This window comes from Carassius gibelio, chromosome B8 (genome assembly GCF_023724105.1).
Source record: "Carassius gibelio isolate Cgi1373 ecotype wild population from Czech Republic chromosome B8, carGib1.2-hapl.c, whole genome shotgun sequence".
In the NCBI taxonomy this organism is placed as follows: Eukaryota; Metazoa; Chordata; class Actinopteri; order Cypriniformes; family Cyprinidae; genus Carassius; species Carassius gibelio.
In genome coordinates, this window is record NC_068403.1 from 4,199,482 (window position 1) to 4,215,081 (window position 15,600).

The 15,600-nt window shown below is 37.6% G+C and overlaps 1 protein-coding gene across 1 annotated transcript; it reads right to left on the reverse strand.

The window, feature by feature from the left end:
• Positions 1-218: 218 nt before the first annotated feature.
• Positions 219-12,698, reverse strand: LOC127963762 (serine/threonine-protein phosphatase 2A 55 kDa regulatory subunit B alpha isoform-like). Its single transcript, XM_052563840.1, has 10 exons — positions 12,417-12,698; positions 11,860-11,931; positions 10,586-10,683; positions 5,957-6,122; positions 5,541-5,653; positions 5,280-5,457; positions 4,264-4,428; positions 4,005-4,174; positions 2,924-3,015; positions 219-1,417 (listed from the first exon to the last, which is right to left on the reverse strand). Exons 1-10 carry the CDS (start codon positions 12,421-12,423, stop codon positions 1,138-1,140), a joined length of 1,341 nt encoding a protein of 446 aa, XP_052419800.1. The 5' UTR covers positions 12,424-12,698; the 3' UTR covers positions 219-1,137.
• Between the last annotated feature and the right edge of the window lie 2,902 nt (positions 12,699-15,600).

A 15,600-nucleotide genomic window follows, 5' to 3' on the forward strand; every position in this document is an offset into this window, starting at 1 on the left:
CTGCCATCTTAACCTAAAAACCTGTTACTTTGGTTCACAGATCACCAACTCCTAAAATAGCGGAGGCACAGATTCATTTCTGGGTGTCCCATTTGTTCCTGCTGACCTACATGTGGAGCAGATGTTTAAAGATGAGTGATTCTGCTGCTCTGTATCATGTTAACTTACCTGCCACAACATATTTACTGACCTCCAAATAGAAAAATGACTGCAAGAGGTTTAATTTTCAGTCTTAAAATTTTTATTTTTATTTTACATTTTGGGTTGTACAACTATTAAGATAAAGGGAACATACTCCAGGGTTTGTTCATGTACAGCAGGCCTGATTTCCATGTAAACACACTATTATACAGAATCATTCTGCACCAATCAACAGCATTAATACACTGAATACTGTCAAGGACATAATTTCGATTTTCGAAAATTCATATAAAAATATCTAGAGCATTCTTTACCCCATAGGAACCATTCTGTATTTAAAAAGCTGCAAATAAAAGGACACACATCAAAAGATGCTGAAAATCATAGAACATGCACATCTGCACAAACATTTACTTAAGACATTTGTGTGTCTCTCTATAAAACAATTACGAGTCTCCCTTTCCACTAAGACGAAGATATTGCATAAAATTAATGCCACGATTAGGGACTTAATGGAGGGAATAATGGAGCTATTTGGGAACCCTGCTTAAGTCAATTGCACTTGTGGACAAATGTCAGGCGTTTGACGAGTGTTTGGTGAAGGAAACGTCCCGTTGCACCAGGCCTGAGTTGGGAAGGGAGCAATCAATGCATGTGGAGACCAATTTATCAATTATGATTCTGCCAACTTATTAAACAGGATTCTGCGGGGTAGCTTTGTCAGTTTGGTTGTGTGTTTAGAACCCAGCAATGAGTGATGCTTCCGATTAAAGCTAAAACAGATGATGTGCAAAATAAAAATAAAAATACAGTAATAACCAAAAATCCCTTCCTCCGGCCAACAGTGTATCAATTAACATAATAGAATAACCCAAAGGTTTTTGTGTACTACAGTGGTTAATATTAAGACTATGAGTTTCAGGAAAGACGTTGTGCTTGGCGTGTATCCCGTCTGACTCTCAGAGCTAGGAAGAGGGATGAAGCCGTTCCAAATCCCTAATTCGGTTTCTCCTGGAATATGTAAAGGTTATTGACTGTCGCCAGTGCGACGATGCTATCCTGAGGATGCCAGGAGGTGTAGAGGATCTTTCTGCTGAAGTCCAGGCAGTCGACGCCGATCTCGCTCCTCTTGCGCCGGCTCCCCGCAGACACACGCCAGGACTTGAGCGGGCAGCCGGGGGAGCCGTTCTCCCACGAGGCCTCCAGGGTCACGTCCCGCTGGGCGTCGCGATCGAACATCCGGAAGAAGTTGTTATAGGAGCCCGTCATGACCTCGCTGAGACCAGAGAGATGAAAGATTATGAAATGAATAATTTCTTCCTTTATAAGGCAAAAAACAACATCTTTATGGTAATGACTGTTACTACCAAAATGCTTAAATTTACGGCTGATATATATATATATATAAAAAAAAATGCAATAAAGTAAAACTAAATTTTTTAAGCTAATTGCCAAGGCAACATTCCCCTTTTTAATTTAGTTAAACTTGATTTTAACTGAAAATGTATTTGCTTTGACCTACACACAATTACATAAAAAAAAAAAAAAAATATATATATATATATATATATATATATATATATATATATATATATATATATATATATATATATATATATATATATATATATATATATATATATATATATATATGCCCCGTATGTGCCCTAGCTTCCACCCTAGTCTGTTTCTGTCCTACAAACCCACTTCTTAATCCCAAAGCCAGTTTATATATGTGTGTGTGCATATGGGCATATATATATTTTTATATTTTTTTTTTATGTAAATGTGTGTAGGTCAAAGCAAATACATTTTCAATTAAAATCAAGTTTAACTAAATGAAAAAGGGGAATTTTGCCTTGGCAATTAGCTTAAAAATCTCTCTCTCTCTCTCTCTCTCTCTCTCTCTCTCTCTCTCTCTATATCTCTATATAAATAAATTCAGTCGAAAAGCCATTACTGCACTGTTGTGAAACTACATTAAAAATTTTAAAAGTATTTTCTACATCTTTCCACTAAATAAAATTGATTATATTTAAAACTTTTTTTTGGCAAATTCTGAATAGATGTTGTGCTTAATAAAAAGTTTAATTGTATTAATTTCATTTTATTAGACCACCATTCAAACGTTGGTGATCTGTAAGATTGTGTTTTTGATGTCTTTTAAAGAAGCCTCTTATGCTCATCAAAGCTGTTTATTTGATTAAAAACATTTTTGTAAATACAGTAATATTGTGAAAAATTACTACAATTTTGTATATAACTTTTGGATGCATTTCAGAATTTAAAGAATTTCTGTGATGTTCTGATAAATTTTCAGCATCATTACTCCAATCGAAATCATTCTAAGCTTCTTAAAAAAAAAAAAAAACATTTCTTATTATCATTAATGTTGAAAAAATTGTGCCGCTTCATATTATTATTATTATTATTTTTTTTTTACAGAAACCAGTTTTCAGGATTCTTTGATGAATAGAAACATGAAAAGAACAGCATTTATTTTAAATAGAAATATTGACATTATAAATATCATGACTGCCACTTTAAATGCTTTGCAGAAGTATTAATTTCTCTCAAAAACAACAAAACATTGAATGCATAGCTTCAGTCTGATAGAGTTTCTCTGGATGAGTGATACGTCTGTGAGCACACAGCTCATGTCTGTTTGAGGTTTGCCGTGTATTTGCTTTTATCATGAACTCAAATGCACCAAAGTATGCCTTTGTCTTTATCAGGATGTGCGGAAGCCTGTTAGCTGAACAGAAACGTCATGTCTCCTCACCTGTCATCGCCCCCCCAGCAGCACTCAAACTTATCAAAGATGCAGTCGTTCTCGTACAGAGAGCACAGCTTACTCCTGAGATAACCATGAACCTGATGAGAGAGAGATCAAAAGTCACAAAACACACTAATGTCATGCATACAGACTGCAGGGAAAGACAGTTTATGAATATGTTAGTTACAGCTTCACAGTCTTTATTCAGTGCATTCTGGGTTATCAGAGCCATACGACTAAATGTCATATAAGTACACCAATAAGCTTGAGATGATATTACTCATAAGAAAAAAATAGCTCATAGCTCCTGTGAAAGAAACCCTCTGACATTTTCTTTATGGCAAAGTTATTACTGCCACTGAACTCTATTACACTACCATTCAAACATTTTTAGGTAACGTAAGCTGTACATATTTGTGTTTGATATCGCTCATAATTATGGCTGACCATAATTTCTTACTAATACAGGATCATTTCAATAGAAAATAAGCCACAGACAAAAAATACATCAAGCATCAATTTTTAGCATTCTGACTATTAAGAAAAAGTTTATAATTAGGGTAATTGCAATACATGTCATTAATGCAGTGCATCATATCCAGCTTTTCATAAACAAATCCTGATGTTTTTTTTCTACAGAAATATTCAGACTTGTGTAAAAATCATATTCTCATGCAATGAAAAAATACCTATATGAAGAAAGTCCTTGCGGTCAATTGCTAAATTATTATTTGGTTTATAGGATTAGTCCTTCCAAACCACTTTGACTTTCTTTCTTCTAATGGAAAAGGAGAAACTTTAAATCTTCTGGTTGTTTCTTCCATGTACACGGAGACTAGAGCGTTCATGGTTATTAAAACAGGATATTGTCTGAATTCATAAAATATCAATTTAAGTTGTTACTCATCGATTCTCTTTCTTTCCAGAAAGCTGATCAGCCTGATTCATGAAAAACTGGATCAACCTATTTAATTACAAAACATTATGCTACTTTAATGTTTAGGTGAACTAATCCTTTGAAATGATTCGCTTTTGGAATATGGATTACTATTTTCATGAGAGCAAATCTCCCAGACAGAAACAGCACCTGGTAGGTTTCCACCGGTCGACTCTCCATGTGCAGGTCCCAGATCTTCAGGGTCAGATAATCTCTGGTCATCATGTATCGGCCGCTGTGACTGAACTTGACGTCTGAGATGGATGAGATGATTTCTGAGAAGAAGGAGCGTGTGCTGGGGTCCTCGGGTTCCTCAAACACTGCACAGAAACACATGACAACAAAGGTTTTCAGCTCGATCAGCCAAAACCTGCATGATAATCTCACTCTAAAGAGCAGTGAAACGTACATTTGGAGTGCTGGTCACACAGCGCAGACGCCCTCATGTCACACAGACGCACGGAGCCCTTGCTGCTGCCGTACACAAACGTGTTGCACTGGAGCGGGTGAAACTCTGAAGCCGTGATCACCTCCGTCAGCTCCTCCATGTTGGCCGGCTTGATATCAACAATGTCTGAGTCAGCGGTTAAGGGTAATTTAAGGGAACGTGAAATAGTGTACATTATGAGAAAAACAAACAAACATGAAAAGCAATTAAAAGGAAGTGGAAATCACCTTTTTTGGTTCAAAAACGACCTTGTTAACAACTATGAAACATGCAATAAGTGTTATTATACAATTACAAAAGCTTGGGGTGGGTAAGATTTTTGAACAGAAGTGATAGTTGCATGCATTAAATGGATCAAAAGTGGCAGCGAAAGCATTTATAATTTTACAAAAGTATATTTCAAATAAAACTGTTCTTTTGAACATTCTATTCATCAAAGAATCCTGAAAAATGCAGTTCCCACAAATATATGGAGCAGCACAACTCTTTAATGCTATATATTTCCATAAGCATCATTTAAGCTCACCGTTTATAATTAATGTTGCTAGAATTTTAGTTTGTGCATCTATTTTCCATGCATGATCTGAATACGGTTAAATGTAAATATTGGTTAAATATGAATAGTGTTACGACTAAAATGTAAATTTTTGTTGAGTAAAGGTGAACAAAATAGATGCATTTAGTATTCATAACATGTTAATTACTGGCATTTTACATACTTTCTGAAAGTATTAATAAATATAAATATGCACTGATGCAACTTCTCTCAATGATGCAATTTTAAAGCGAGCGTGACTTCACTGAAAATCAGTTGTGCATCAAAGGAATAAATTACATTTCAGAATATATTAAAATAGAAAACAATTATTTTCAATTGTAATACTATTTTGCATTACAGAATTTTTAGCCTCGATGAGCACAATCTTTCTAAACAGTAGTGTATGATGAATAAGAATATAAATGGATAAACAGGATACTGAAGCTTCGGTCGGTGAAGTCCAGGTGCCACAGATTGATCCGGAGGTCATCGGCGGACAGATACGTCTCGTTGTCGCTGTTGACGGAGATGGAGTTGATGTGGTAGGTGTGAGCGTTGGCGTAAACCCGCCGTGGACTCGCCTCCACCATCAGATCCATCGGCTGAAACACTGGAACCTGCGCCGAGCAAAGCCTGTTACTCCTACAGACTTATTAATGCATTCAATGCATAATGTGTGTGTGTGTGTGTGTGTTCACACCCGTAGTGTTGTGAGGGATGACGGATGCCTGTAGCGGCCATCCTCTTCTTTGAGGTTATAGCCCTCCGGTCTCTTGTCTCGTTCACTGATTTTCCAGAGCTTGACGGTTTTATCTGCATACAAGAAAACAACGGAGCATTGAACAATCTACATATTTGATAACAGAGCAACCCACGCATAGAAATGTGTGAAATGTGTGTGTATCTGCACAGGAGCTGTTATTAACTGAACTACTGAAAATCAACTGGAAAATGTAATACGTTGCCTTGGGAATGAAACCTAAATTGCTCAAATAAAAAAATAAAATGAATGCATAAAATTATTAAAATGTGAAAATTCAAATGAAAGCCAATTCAAAGAATTAATAATACAAGTAATATTAAAATAGCAGATCTGCGTATTTCATGTAAGCTCACCGTTTGTGGACAAGAGGAAGTGTGCAGCATTTTTCTGAGGAAGCCAGCGGATCTTGTTGATCTTTTCCTCGATTTCCAGACTCTTCAGATAGTCAAACTCCGGCTCGTGACTCTGGAACGTGCTGTAGACATTATACTCGGCGCGGCCCTGCGGCAAGTTCTTATTCTGATAGGACAGAGAGATGTCACATGACCGTTTAAACATCTTGTGTCGTATATTTGCGGTATAAGTAACTAAAACCATCTCAATATATTTTTACAGCTCCGTTCTCAGCAGGTCTGCTGAGAACAGGTCTATTTTGGCCTGTCTAATTAATATTCATGAGCCTCTCTTCTGATAGGCCTGTTGTTTTCTGAGTGATACAAGGCCAGGCCAATAGCCGCATTTCCACTGTCGGGCCAGTGCGAGCCAGGGCTTAAAGCGGGCCGGGCGGGGCTCATAGCCTCGGGCCAGTAGCACCGAGGCCAGAATAGCGCAGGGTTTCCACAGTGGAGCTTGAAGCACTGCTGCACGTCACTAAAACACGCCCTTTACACGCCTCTCAGAACAACGTCATGCAACCTCAAAATTTCACCAACAAAGAGAAGTTATCAGAAAACTAAGAAATAAGTCCCTGGAACATGCGCGATCACAAAACGAACATGATAAAATCGGCCGTTTGTTTGCATGCTTTGTTATATATTCAAATTCAAAAGCATCGATGTTTTAACTATAGAATAAGTGATACATTGATCATATTGTTTTAATTTATCAGGACTCAAAATTATTCACACATAAATACACTTATTTCTATTTTATTTATTTATTTTTAACGCTCATGAAAATAGCCTGCTTATTCAGTCGAGTCTGTTTATTAGCCACAGTAGCCGTCATATTTAGAATGAATGATAATATCTCTATTTTTGTAAGCTCCCGAACAAAAAAAAAACATTATTAGGCTATATTCTTTTATGATAGGCAACGTGAGCTAAACTCTCGAGACGAGTCTTGTGACAGATAATATAAGTTACTTAATAAATACACGACTGTGATATAGAATAAGGAGCTGATTTCTGATTTCTTCCAGCGGTCATATTTTACCATGTTTACTATGGTAACAAGTTTAGCGTGCATATCTTTTTCATCGCTTATAAATATTTCTGCCTTGTTTAGTGTTTATAATCCACAGATCAAGTTATTTCAAACACTCGCTGCTGACTGAAAGAGAGTTTTGAGCTCGACTTATTTAAAAAAGTGTTTAATGCTGGTGTTAAAGCTGTTATCTTTCTGAAATGATCCGCAGTGCAGACTCGCTATTTTTATAAAAGCTCCTGGACAAAAATCATTATTATATTTTGATGATATGCAACGTGGAGCTAAACTCACGAAACGAGACGACATAAAATGTTACTTTATAAATACACAATTATAATAGAGAATAAGAAGCTGACGTCTGATTTCTTCAAGCGGTCATATTTACCATGTTTATATGGTAACGTTAATGTTTAGCGTGCATAGTCTTTTACATCGCTTATAAATATTTCTGCCTTGTTTAGTGATTATAATCCACAACGGATCAAGTTATTTCAAACACTTGCTGCTAACTAAGAGTGAGTTTTGAGCTCAACTTATTTTAAAACGTCTTTAATGCTGGTGTTAAAGCTGTTACCTTTCTGAAATGATCCGCACTGACGCTCTCTAGACACGGAGAAACTCCGCCTTTGTTCATAACTCCTCCTCTAGCCCCAGCTGGCCCGCTTTGGCCCAAGGATTTCGTCGGGCCGAAAAACCCTGGCCGTTGGCCCGAGGAAGCCCCGGCGAGGCACGATCAAGCCCCGGAAGTGACAGTGGAAAAGCGACTGGCCCTGGCACGCACTAGCACGCCCGGTCCTAGCTCGATAGTGGAAACACGGCTAATCACAGGTAACTAGGGTCAGCCAATGTCACAGCGATAGCTGGAAGCAGTAAAACAAATGGGAAACTGGAGGTGGCCCACTTAAACCAGTGCAGATTCAGCTACATATGTAAGGAGCTTAAAATATCATCTTGTTGTTATGTTGAGTACAAGAATCGACATAATACAGCCTCATTTTAGAAACTGATTGCATGTCTGCTGCCACTGCCAGACAGAAAACCGATCATAGCTGTGGTTAAATGTGATGGAAGTGGAACACTGGACTGGACAGAAACTATCGTCAAAAATGATCATGTTTGCAGTGCACACTTCTTATTAGAAAATGTTTAATAAAGTATTGTCTTTTGTTGTTATGGACGTGTCTACAGATTTCCTGCCATATTTTTCTTGCATCTCACGACTATGTCGTGTTTGAAAAAAATGTATGTGTGCAAAACAAGAAGCTAGAGCTGTGCAAGAAATCGAATGCGATTTTCATGCACATCTCATCAGTAAAGACGCTCCTGTAATTATAAGTATATCTCCAGCACATGCGTTCAGATCAGGGTTGCCAGGTTTTCACAACAAATCCTGCCCAGTTGCTTCTCAAAACTAGTCCAATCGCGCTTCCAGAAGGTTCCCCGATAAAAATTGCTCAAACTATAAGTTAAACTATAAGTTTTTAAGCAGGGTTGCCTTGGTAAAATTCGCATTTAAGAGGCTAAATATCACGTTATTTTTATTGGGGTCACTTCGACCCGCGGCCATGAAAAACAATCACAGATTTGGCAACACTGTTTGGAATTTACTACACCGAGCCGTAATGCACTGACAATCTACACAAAATTGATGTTAAAATCGCAGGCGATTCTTTGTCTATTTTGAAAACGATTTAGTGTTAGTTTTCGATAGACTACGGCTCTGTGTATTAACTGCCGCTCCACCTGAACCTGTGTTGCCAAGTCTGCGATTGTTTTTCATGTGATATTTAGCGCCTAAAATACGAACTTTACCAAGGCAACCCTTCCAAAAATTTCAGATTTTAACCGTGGGAAGCAATTTTTTTTTATCGAGGAACCTCCTGGAAACGCGATTGGGCAAGTTTTGGACTATTTTTAAGAAGCAACAGGGCTGGATTTGTTGTGAAAACCTGGCAACCCTGATCCGAACGCACATGCTGGAGATATACTTCTAATTACAGGAGCATCTTTACTGATGAGATGCGCATGAAAATCGCATTCAATTTTTTGCACAGCCCTAAAAGAAGCTGATGATTTATATATAATAATTTGTAATTGTATATACATTGTTGTGATTAATTGTGGCTGGAACAATAATGTAGCTGTAAAAATAGTTCCAAGCTGAAATTTGAATGTATATACATCTTCATCATGACTAGATAGATACAGTGAGTTTGTCTTTACTATACACGTTAGATGTGATCCACCTCATAGTAACAATCCTGTCAGATCGTCCAAACTTTGAGTTAGAGTGTAGCGTTACAAGTCAGCTGATCTGGTTTCGTGGTTAAAGTTAACCTTTTCGACATGTTTCAATGTTGTTGTTGCTCAGCAATGGCACGGATGCGATGGTGTCTAGGGTTGTCAAAAGTAGAGTGGGACGGTGGTTGGTGCTCGAGGTGGTGTCTGAAGGAGGTGACTGTGCTGTTCTTAAGTCAACTTTTTACAGAAGTCACAACGGTTCGTGAAAAATCACAGCTACTTTATGCAGGCTGTGTGCATTAAACTGTTGACTGACTGTTTTGAAACTTTGAAATGCTAGTTAAATAGCCCCTAGACCTCAATTATCAAGAAAAAGCCAGAAATTTCAGTTTTGACAATATAGGACCTTTAAAATGAACATAATAAATATATATATATATCGTTTTTATAATATCTTAAATTAGCTTCTATTATATGATAGTATTTAAATAATTATAAAACCGCATTACCGCGACTGAGGTGAGACAATATATATTTTTTTTACCGATTTCCACAAGAATCACAAATATTCGAATATTCAAATTTTTTGCATGTGAAGAAAACAAAAATAATGAATGACTTTATTCAACAATTCGCCTTTTTTGTGTCTCTCGGCTTCACTGTAGTGCATTTCAGAGAATATCCACTGAACGCAAGCATTGTACGCTCTTCTGTGTCAGCCGCGACACAAGGATATGTTTTCTATTGTATTGACACAGAGGAGCATAAGCATCCTGTGTACAGCTCAGATTTGATGCGGTGAGACACAGAGGAGACAAATTGTTGAATAAAGTCATAATTTTTGTTTTATTCGCGTACAAAAAGTATTCTTATCGCTTCATAGCATTACTATTGAACTACTAATGGCAGATGGACTGCCTTTCATACTTTTCTGGACCTTGACAGTGTATTTTACTTCACAGCCTATGAGACGGTCACAAGCCTCCCGGTTTTCATCCAAAATACCTTTAATTGTGTTCCCAAGTCGAACAAAGCTTTTACAGGTTTGGAACGACTGATTTATGATTTTGTAACCCTTTAAGGAACAGCCCACTTAAAATGCCCTCCAATTTGTATGTTCAAGCCTGGCATGTTGTGAATGATCACACGACACGTGAGAACCAATAACGTTTTGCATAGCATGTTTTGAATAAGTGGACTATGCATTTACAGGCCCCTTCTGCATTTCGAATAAAGCCTGTTTTAAGCCTGAAAGCTGATTGACACTCCTTTCTTTAATCGTTGTGTGTGTAATGGACTGTACTCCATCTCACCTCTTGTTCTTGTTGGAAGATCACTATTCTTCCACCTCGATCTCCTGTGGCCAAAAGCTCTCCAGAATGACTGAACTCCACCGCAGAGATGATGTCAGCTGCAACACACACAATAATGAGTTATTGAAAAGAGCAACTATGAGAGCATATTGTTTCTCTGAATGTTTGTGAGAAGATAAGTGACTGCTTGTGTCTGAGGGCGTGTGGGCGGGAACATGCGGAGCCTGGCATTAAAAGCATCTTGGGCATCTGCACACACAGTATCGTCCCCCATCCCTAACAATAACAAGCTCTCTCTCTCTCTCTCTCTCTCTTTCTCTTTCTGTCTGCCTGTCTGTCGTATTATTGTGATGGGTGGCAGTGTGGTGATGGGCTGTGCCATGTTCTGACTCAAGCCAGAGAACAAATCCTTTAAGCTAAAAACACATACACAATCTAACATAATATAAATATAAAGAAATATAGTTTGACAAGTGAGAGCCAAAGTACAAATGAAACAACACTTATTCCGTAGTATTATAAATGTCATTCTCAGACCTTGTGAACTTTTACATGACCTTTAAATAAACCATCAGAATTACATTCTGAATTATTTTATGAACAGACCTCTCAGATGGGCACTTTTCTTATAGATTTGATAAAAAAAAAATTCAAAATTAACTTCGCTGATGTGTTTCCATGATAATAATATCCCTGATGAAAGCATCTTTGCACACTCAGAAATTCATAAACAACCAATGCACAAATTCATTAAAACAAAAGAGTAAAACATGGTAACCATTCAATAAATCAATAAACAATTTAGTAACTTGAATAATATCAAGCACAGTTTTCAAAAATCATGCTAAAATGTAGAAAAGAAAGATTGTGCAAGCTTTGAAGATCTCATATTAGGCAATAAATGACTATTAATATAACAATAATATTAATATAACAAAAACTTTGCAAACTTGGATAATATCCAGCGAGGTTATTAAAAAAAGAAAAAGATACTAAAATGGCAAAAAGAAACTTTGAAGATCCTCCTCTAGCAAGTTACAACTTACAGTAGTCTTTCTTTATCAGATAACTTAATTACTACATGTATAGATAATATTCATTTACAAATACAAATATTCATGAATTGCATAAACATAATCATTACATAACATCAATACAAGAGTAAAACCTAACAAAACAACAATGATGGTAACAAATTAGTTTTATTACAGTGTCACAGTAGTTACTCAGGTGTTTGTATTTACTGTGGTAAAGCAGGGATGTATGCGTCTTACCTTCAGCTACATCATCATCTATGGCTCCTTTGACCTGGGAAAGACACCAGCGGCTCTGGCCCTCTCCATCTCCTGGAACCGAAGACAAATTCAGACTGTATGTCCAACACGAAGACCACATTAAAAACCCCTATCTGTGTCCACCACCACAAATGTGACTTAAACTATCACACTTGTGAAGGACTGGAGGCGTATACAGTTCAGATCTATAGAAAAATAAACTAAATCTTCATGAAAAACTACAAATTCCAGTAAGTTTGCATGCATTCGAGGGAGAGCTGTTGAGCAGGACTGTGTCCAGCAGTCTGTACCACACATCTGACCACAGCAGCAGCACACATCTGAGGATCTTCACATGCATCGTAACACACACCGTCGTGTTTCTGATTCAACATTACGTGCAATTCCGGGTAAACTCAACACACACTAATGAAATTAAATGCAAACGATTATGTCCAAATACAGCTGTACTTCAAAGCAACGCAATGTACATCAAAACATTACATGACTGCATGAATTATATTAAACGATATTAACGAAATTCAAGTTGCATTTACCGTCCATGCTGGGCTGGATCCGATTCAGTCTTGGGCCTTATTTTTCGATGTTGATTTCAAGCGTCTTTTCCTCTGACTCGGTTTTTTCAAAAAATATATTTTAATAAGAGAAGGTTGGTTTTCTTAACAAAGTGCTAGAATACGATTGTTTTTCATAATTCCTTCCGTACAGAAGCGTGTTTAGCTTTTCTATCATTCTATGATCACACGCGCTGAACGTGCGTTGCCCGCTGACGTCACGACTCACGCACGATGCCCGACAGCGACCACACGCGGTCACGTCCAAAATCACGACTACTTTTTAATAAAATCGTGACGACATTTTGTAGTACAAAACGGATATTGCTTGGGATTTTTTTTGTGCCCTCTCAGTTCTTTTCCTTTTTTTTTTTTTAAAACCTTTCAACTAACAAAAGCCAATTACTTATTGACATCATTTTCTAGAAAGTAACAATTGTGTTGAAGCTTTAAAAGCATTTAATTTATACAGTGAAGACTTATTTTTGTTTATTCAATTTCTGTACCTGAGAACTTGCAAACATGAAAAAATAAAGCAATGTAGTCAATGTATCTCTATTCTATTTATTTATTTGTGCTAAATAAAAAAATAAATAAAAAAAATTATATATATATATATATATATATATATATATATATATATATATATATATATATATATACTTTCTCTTAATAATTTTTTTTTCTTTTCTTTTTAAAGCTGATCTAGAGTATTTGGAAACTATCTAATGTTCTTTCAATCCTAAAGCAGTCTAAATTGTATCTGTTCATCCTATGTGTTCTCTTCAAGGTCTATCTCTAAACTGTGTCTAATATATTACTTTTTTTGTTAACCTGGCAAAACATTTGTGTCCGTGTATACTTTGTTAGTTTTTATGTTTTGACTTGATGATTTTACGCTTAGCCTACTGTAAAAATAAATAAATAAAAAAAATAAAATTAGAAAAAAAGATTTGAGATCTGAATCAAATGATTCATGAACCTGTTCTGAATTCCCGAGCAGACCCTATGTTATATCGATCAATGATTGAGAGTATTCTCACATATAATATTGTTTCATGGTACGGCAATCTAACATTAAAACAAAAGAACAAACTCTCACAAATAATTAATCAAGCAAATAAGATTACTGTACAAAAGCAACAGCCACTTCAGAGCTTGTTCGATCATTTTATGGGTAAAATGGCAATTGCGATTTTTAAAGATAAAATACAAAAACACACCCTCTTCACTCTGCTTTTGAATTGCTCCCATCTGGACGTAGACTAAAAATTCCCTTGGCTAGAAAAAATGTCTATAAAAGATATTTTCTTCCATTGGCAGTGATTATCTTGAATCGTACAGTATTTTAATTGAAACAAAAGAATGGCTGTCGATATTTTTAATTTTTCTTTCTTACAGTGTTTAACTATAGAATTTTTTTTTTGTGCTGTTGATGTGTGATGTGATTTTTAAGCAGTGAATGTATGTTACAGTGTCAAAGAAAAATTTCCTTTCTGTGAAAACAGACTGGACACTAAAGTTCAATCAATCAATCAATCAATCTGAATCAAATGATTCATGAACCCGCTTATCCGATCTGAATCAAATGATTCGCGATCCTGCTCCGAAGTCCAGGTCTGAAAAATAGACCTAATTCGCGCACCGCTATTTGACTTTGTATTTGACTTCGAACCCGTTTCACAAAGTCCAGATTTGAATGAAGAGATTCACGAACCCGTTTAGTTCAGATCTGAATCAAGTGATTCATGATTCGCGATTCGACTGATGCGCTTTGAAACAGTAAATCGTTTTGCGACACATTAGTTTAACTGACTCGGAGTTTCGAAAAGCTCGATCCGCTTCACCCATCACTGCTTTTCAAAATCACTACAAGTTATGTCGAAATTAAAAAATGAATGGCTCTTTTGAATTGGTTTTTATTAGTGAATACCTCGAACTGAATGATCGAAGTCATGAGTCTGAATCAACTGAAGCGGTTCCAGCATAAATTATTCAATTGAATCGGTTTGTTTGTCCATCCACTTTTCGGTTTACACGCCAGTGTCAGTTCCAGGGGGGCAGGGTTTCTTATTTTTTTGAAGCTGTTAGCATTCCATTAACTCCCATTCATTTTGGCGTTTAAAGACTCCATTTGTCCATTAATTATTTCTAAAGAAATACGAAAATGTATAAAAGGCTCCATTACCTCGTATCTTACGTTATGGTCCCGTAGAAGCAGTTTTTTGTAAAAAATAGGCTAACGATTGCGTCATAACCTGCGACTCTCTGTCGCACAGAGGAGAAATGTCACAGTGTCTGGGTTGTTGTTCCCTGGGGTTCCACTAGATGTCCTCCTTTCTCACGGTGTCTGTCACTAGATCACTTCCTGTTCCCTTATTTGGTCACCTTCCTCCTTGTCATGTAATTGATTGTCCCCCACCCTTCTCTTGTTCCCTCATTATCCTTCTGTCTATTTATACCCAGTCTGTCTTAGTCTGTGTTACGGAGTCCTTGTTTAATTTAATGTTATTTCATGTCCGTCAGCCTTGCCTTGCCTTCCTTGCCTTCCTTGCCTTCCTTGCCTTCCTTGCCTTCCTTGCCTTGCCTTGCCTTGCCTTGCCTTGCCCCGTGTTCGTGTCCTGTTTATGTTCCGATTTGGATTCTCTGGTTTTGACCCTGCCTGGACTGTTTACCCCTTTGGATTATCCCTAAATAAACGACTACCTGCAATTGGTTCTATCTCCGTGCCTCATTGCATCACGTGCTGTGACAGAAGGACTCCGTCACTGCAAGAGCCAGCGGTATGTCAACTTATGTCTCCTCCCCAGCCACAGTGTGGGAGAGGAATGGATTTGAAGGAACTCGCCTGGTGGTTTTCCGGGGAACCAGAGGAGGTCGCCGAGGAGGAAGTGGTCGAGAGGATACTCAGTATCGCTCTCAAGCAGGGCCGCCCTTCGACCCGGGGCTCGTGTGGGATGGATTAGAGCCACCGTCTCACCATGGCGGACAGAGAGGTGAGAAGAAGCGCACGCCCGCCATGGTGGCGCCACTGCCCATGATGGCCGCTAGATCAGTGCCAAGAGGCAGGATGGACGCCAGCACAGCGCCACAACCCAAGATGGCCACCAACCCAGCACCATGAAGCAAAATGGCCGCCAGCCCAGCGCCACAGCACAAGATGGCC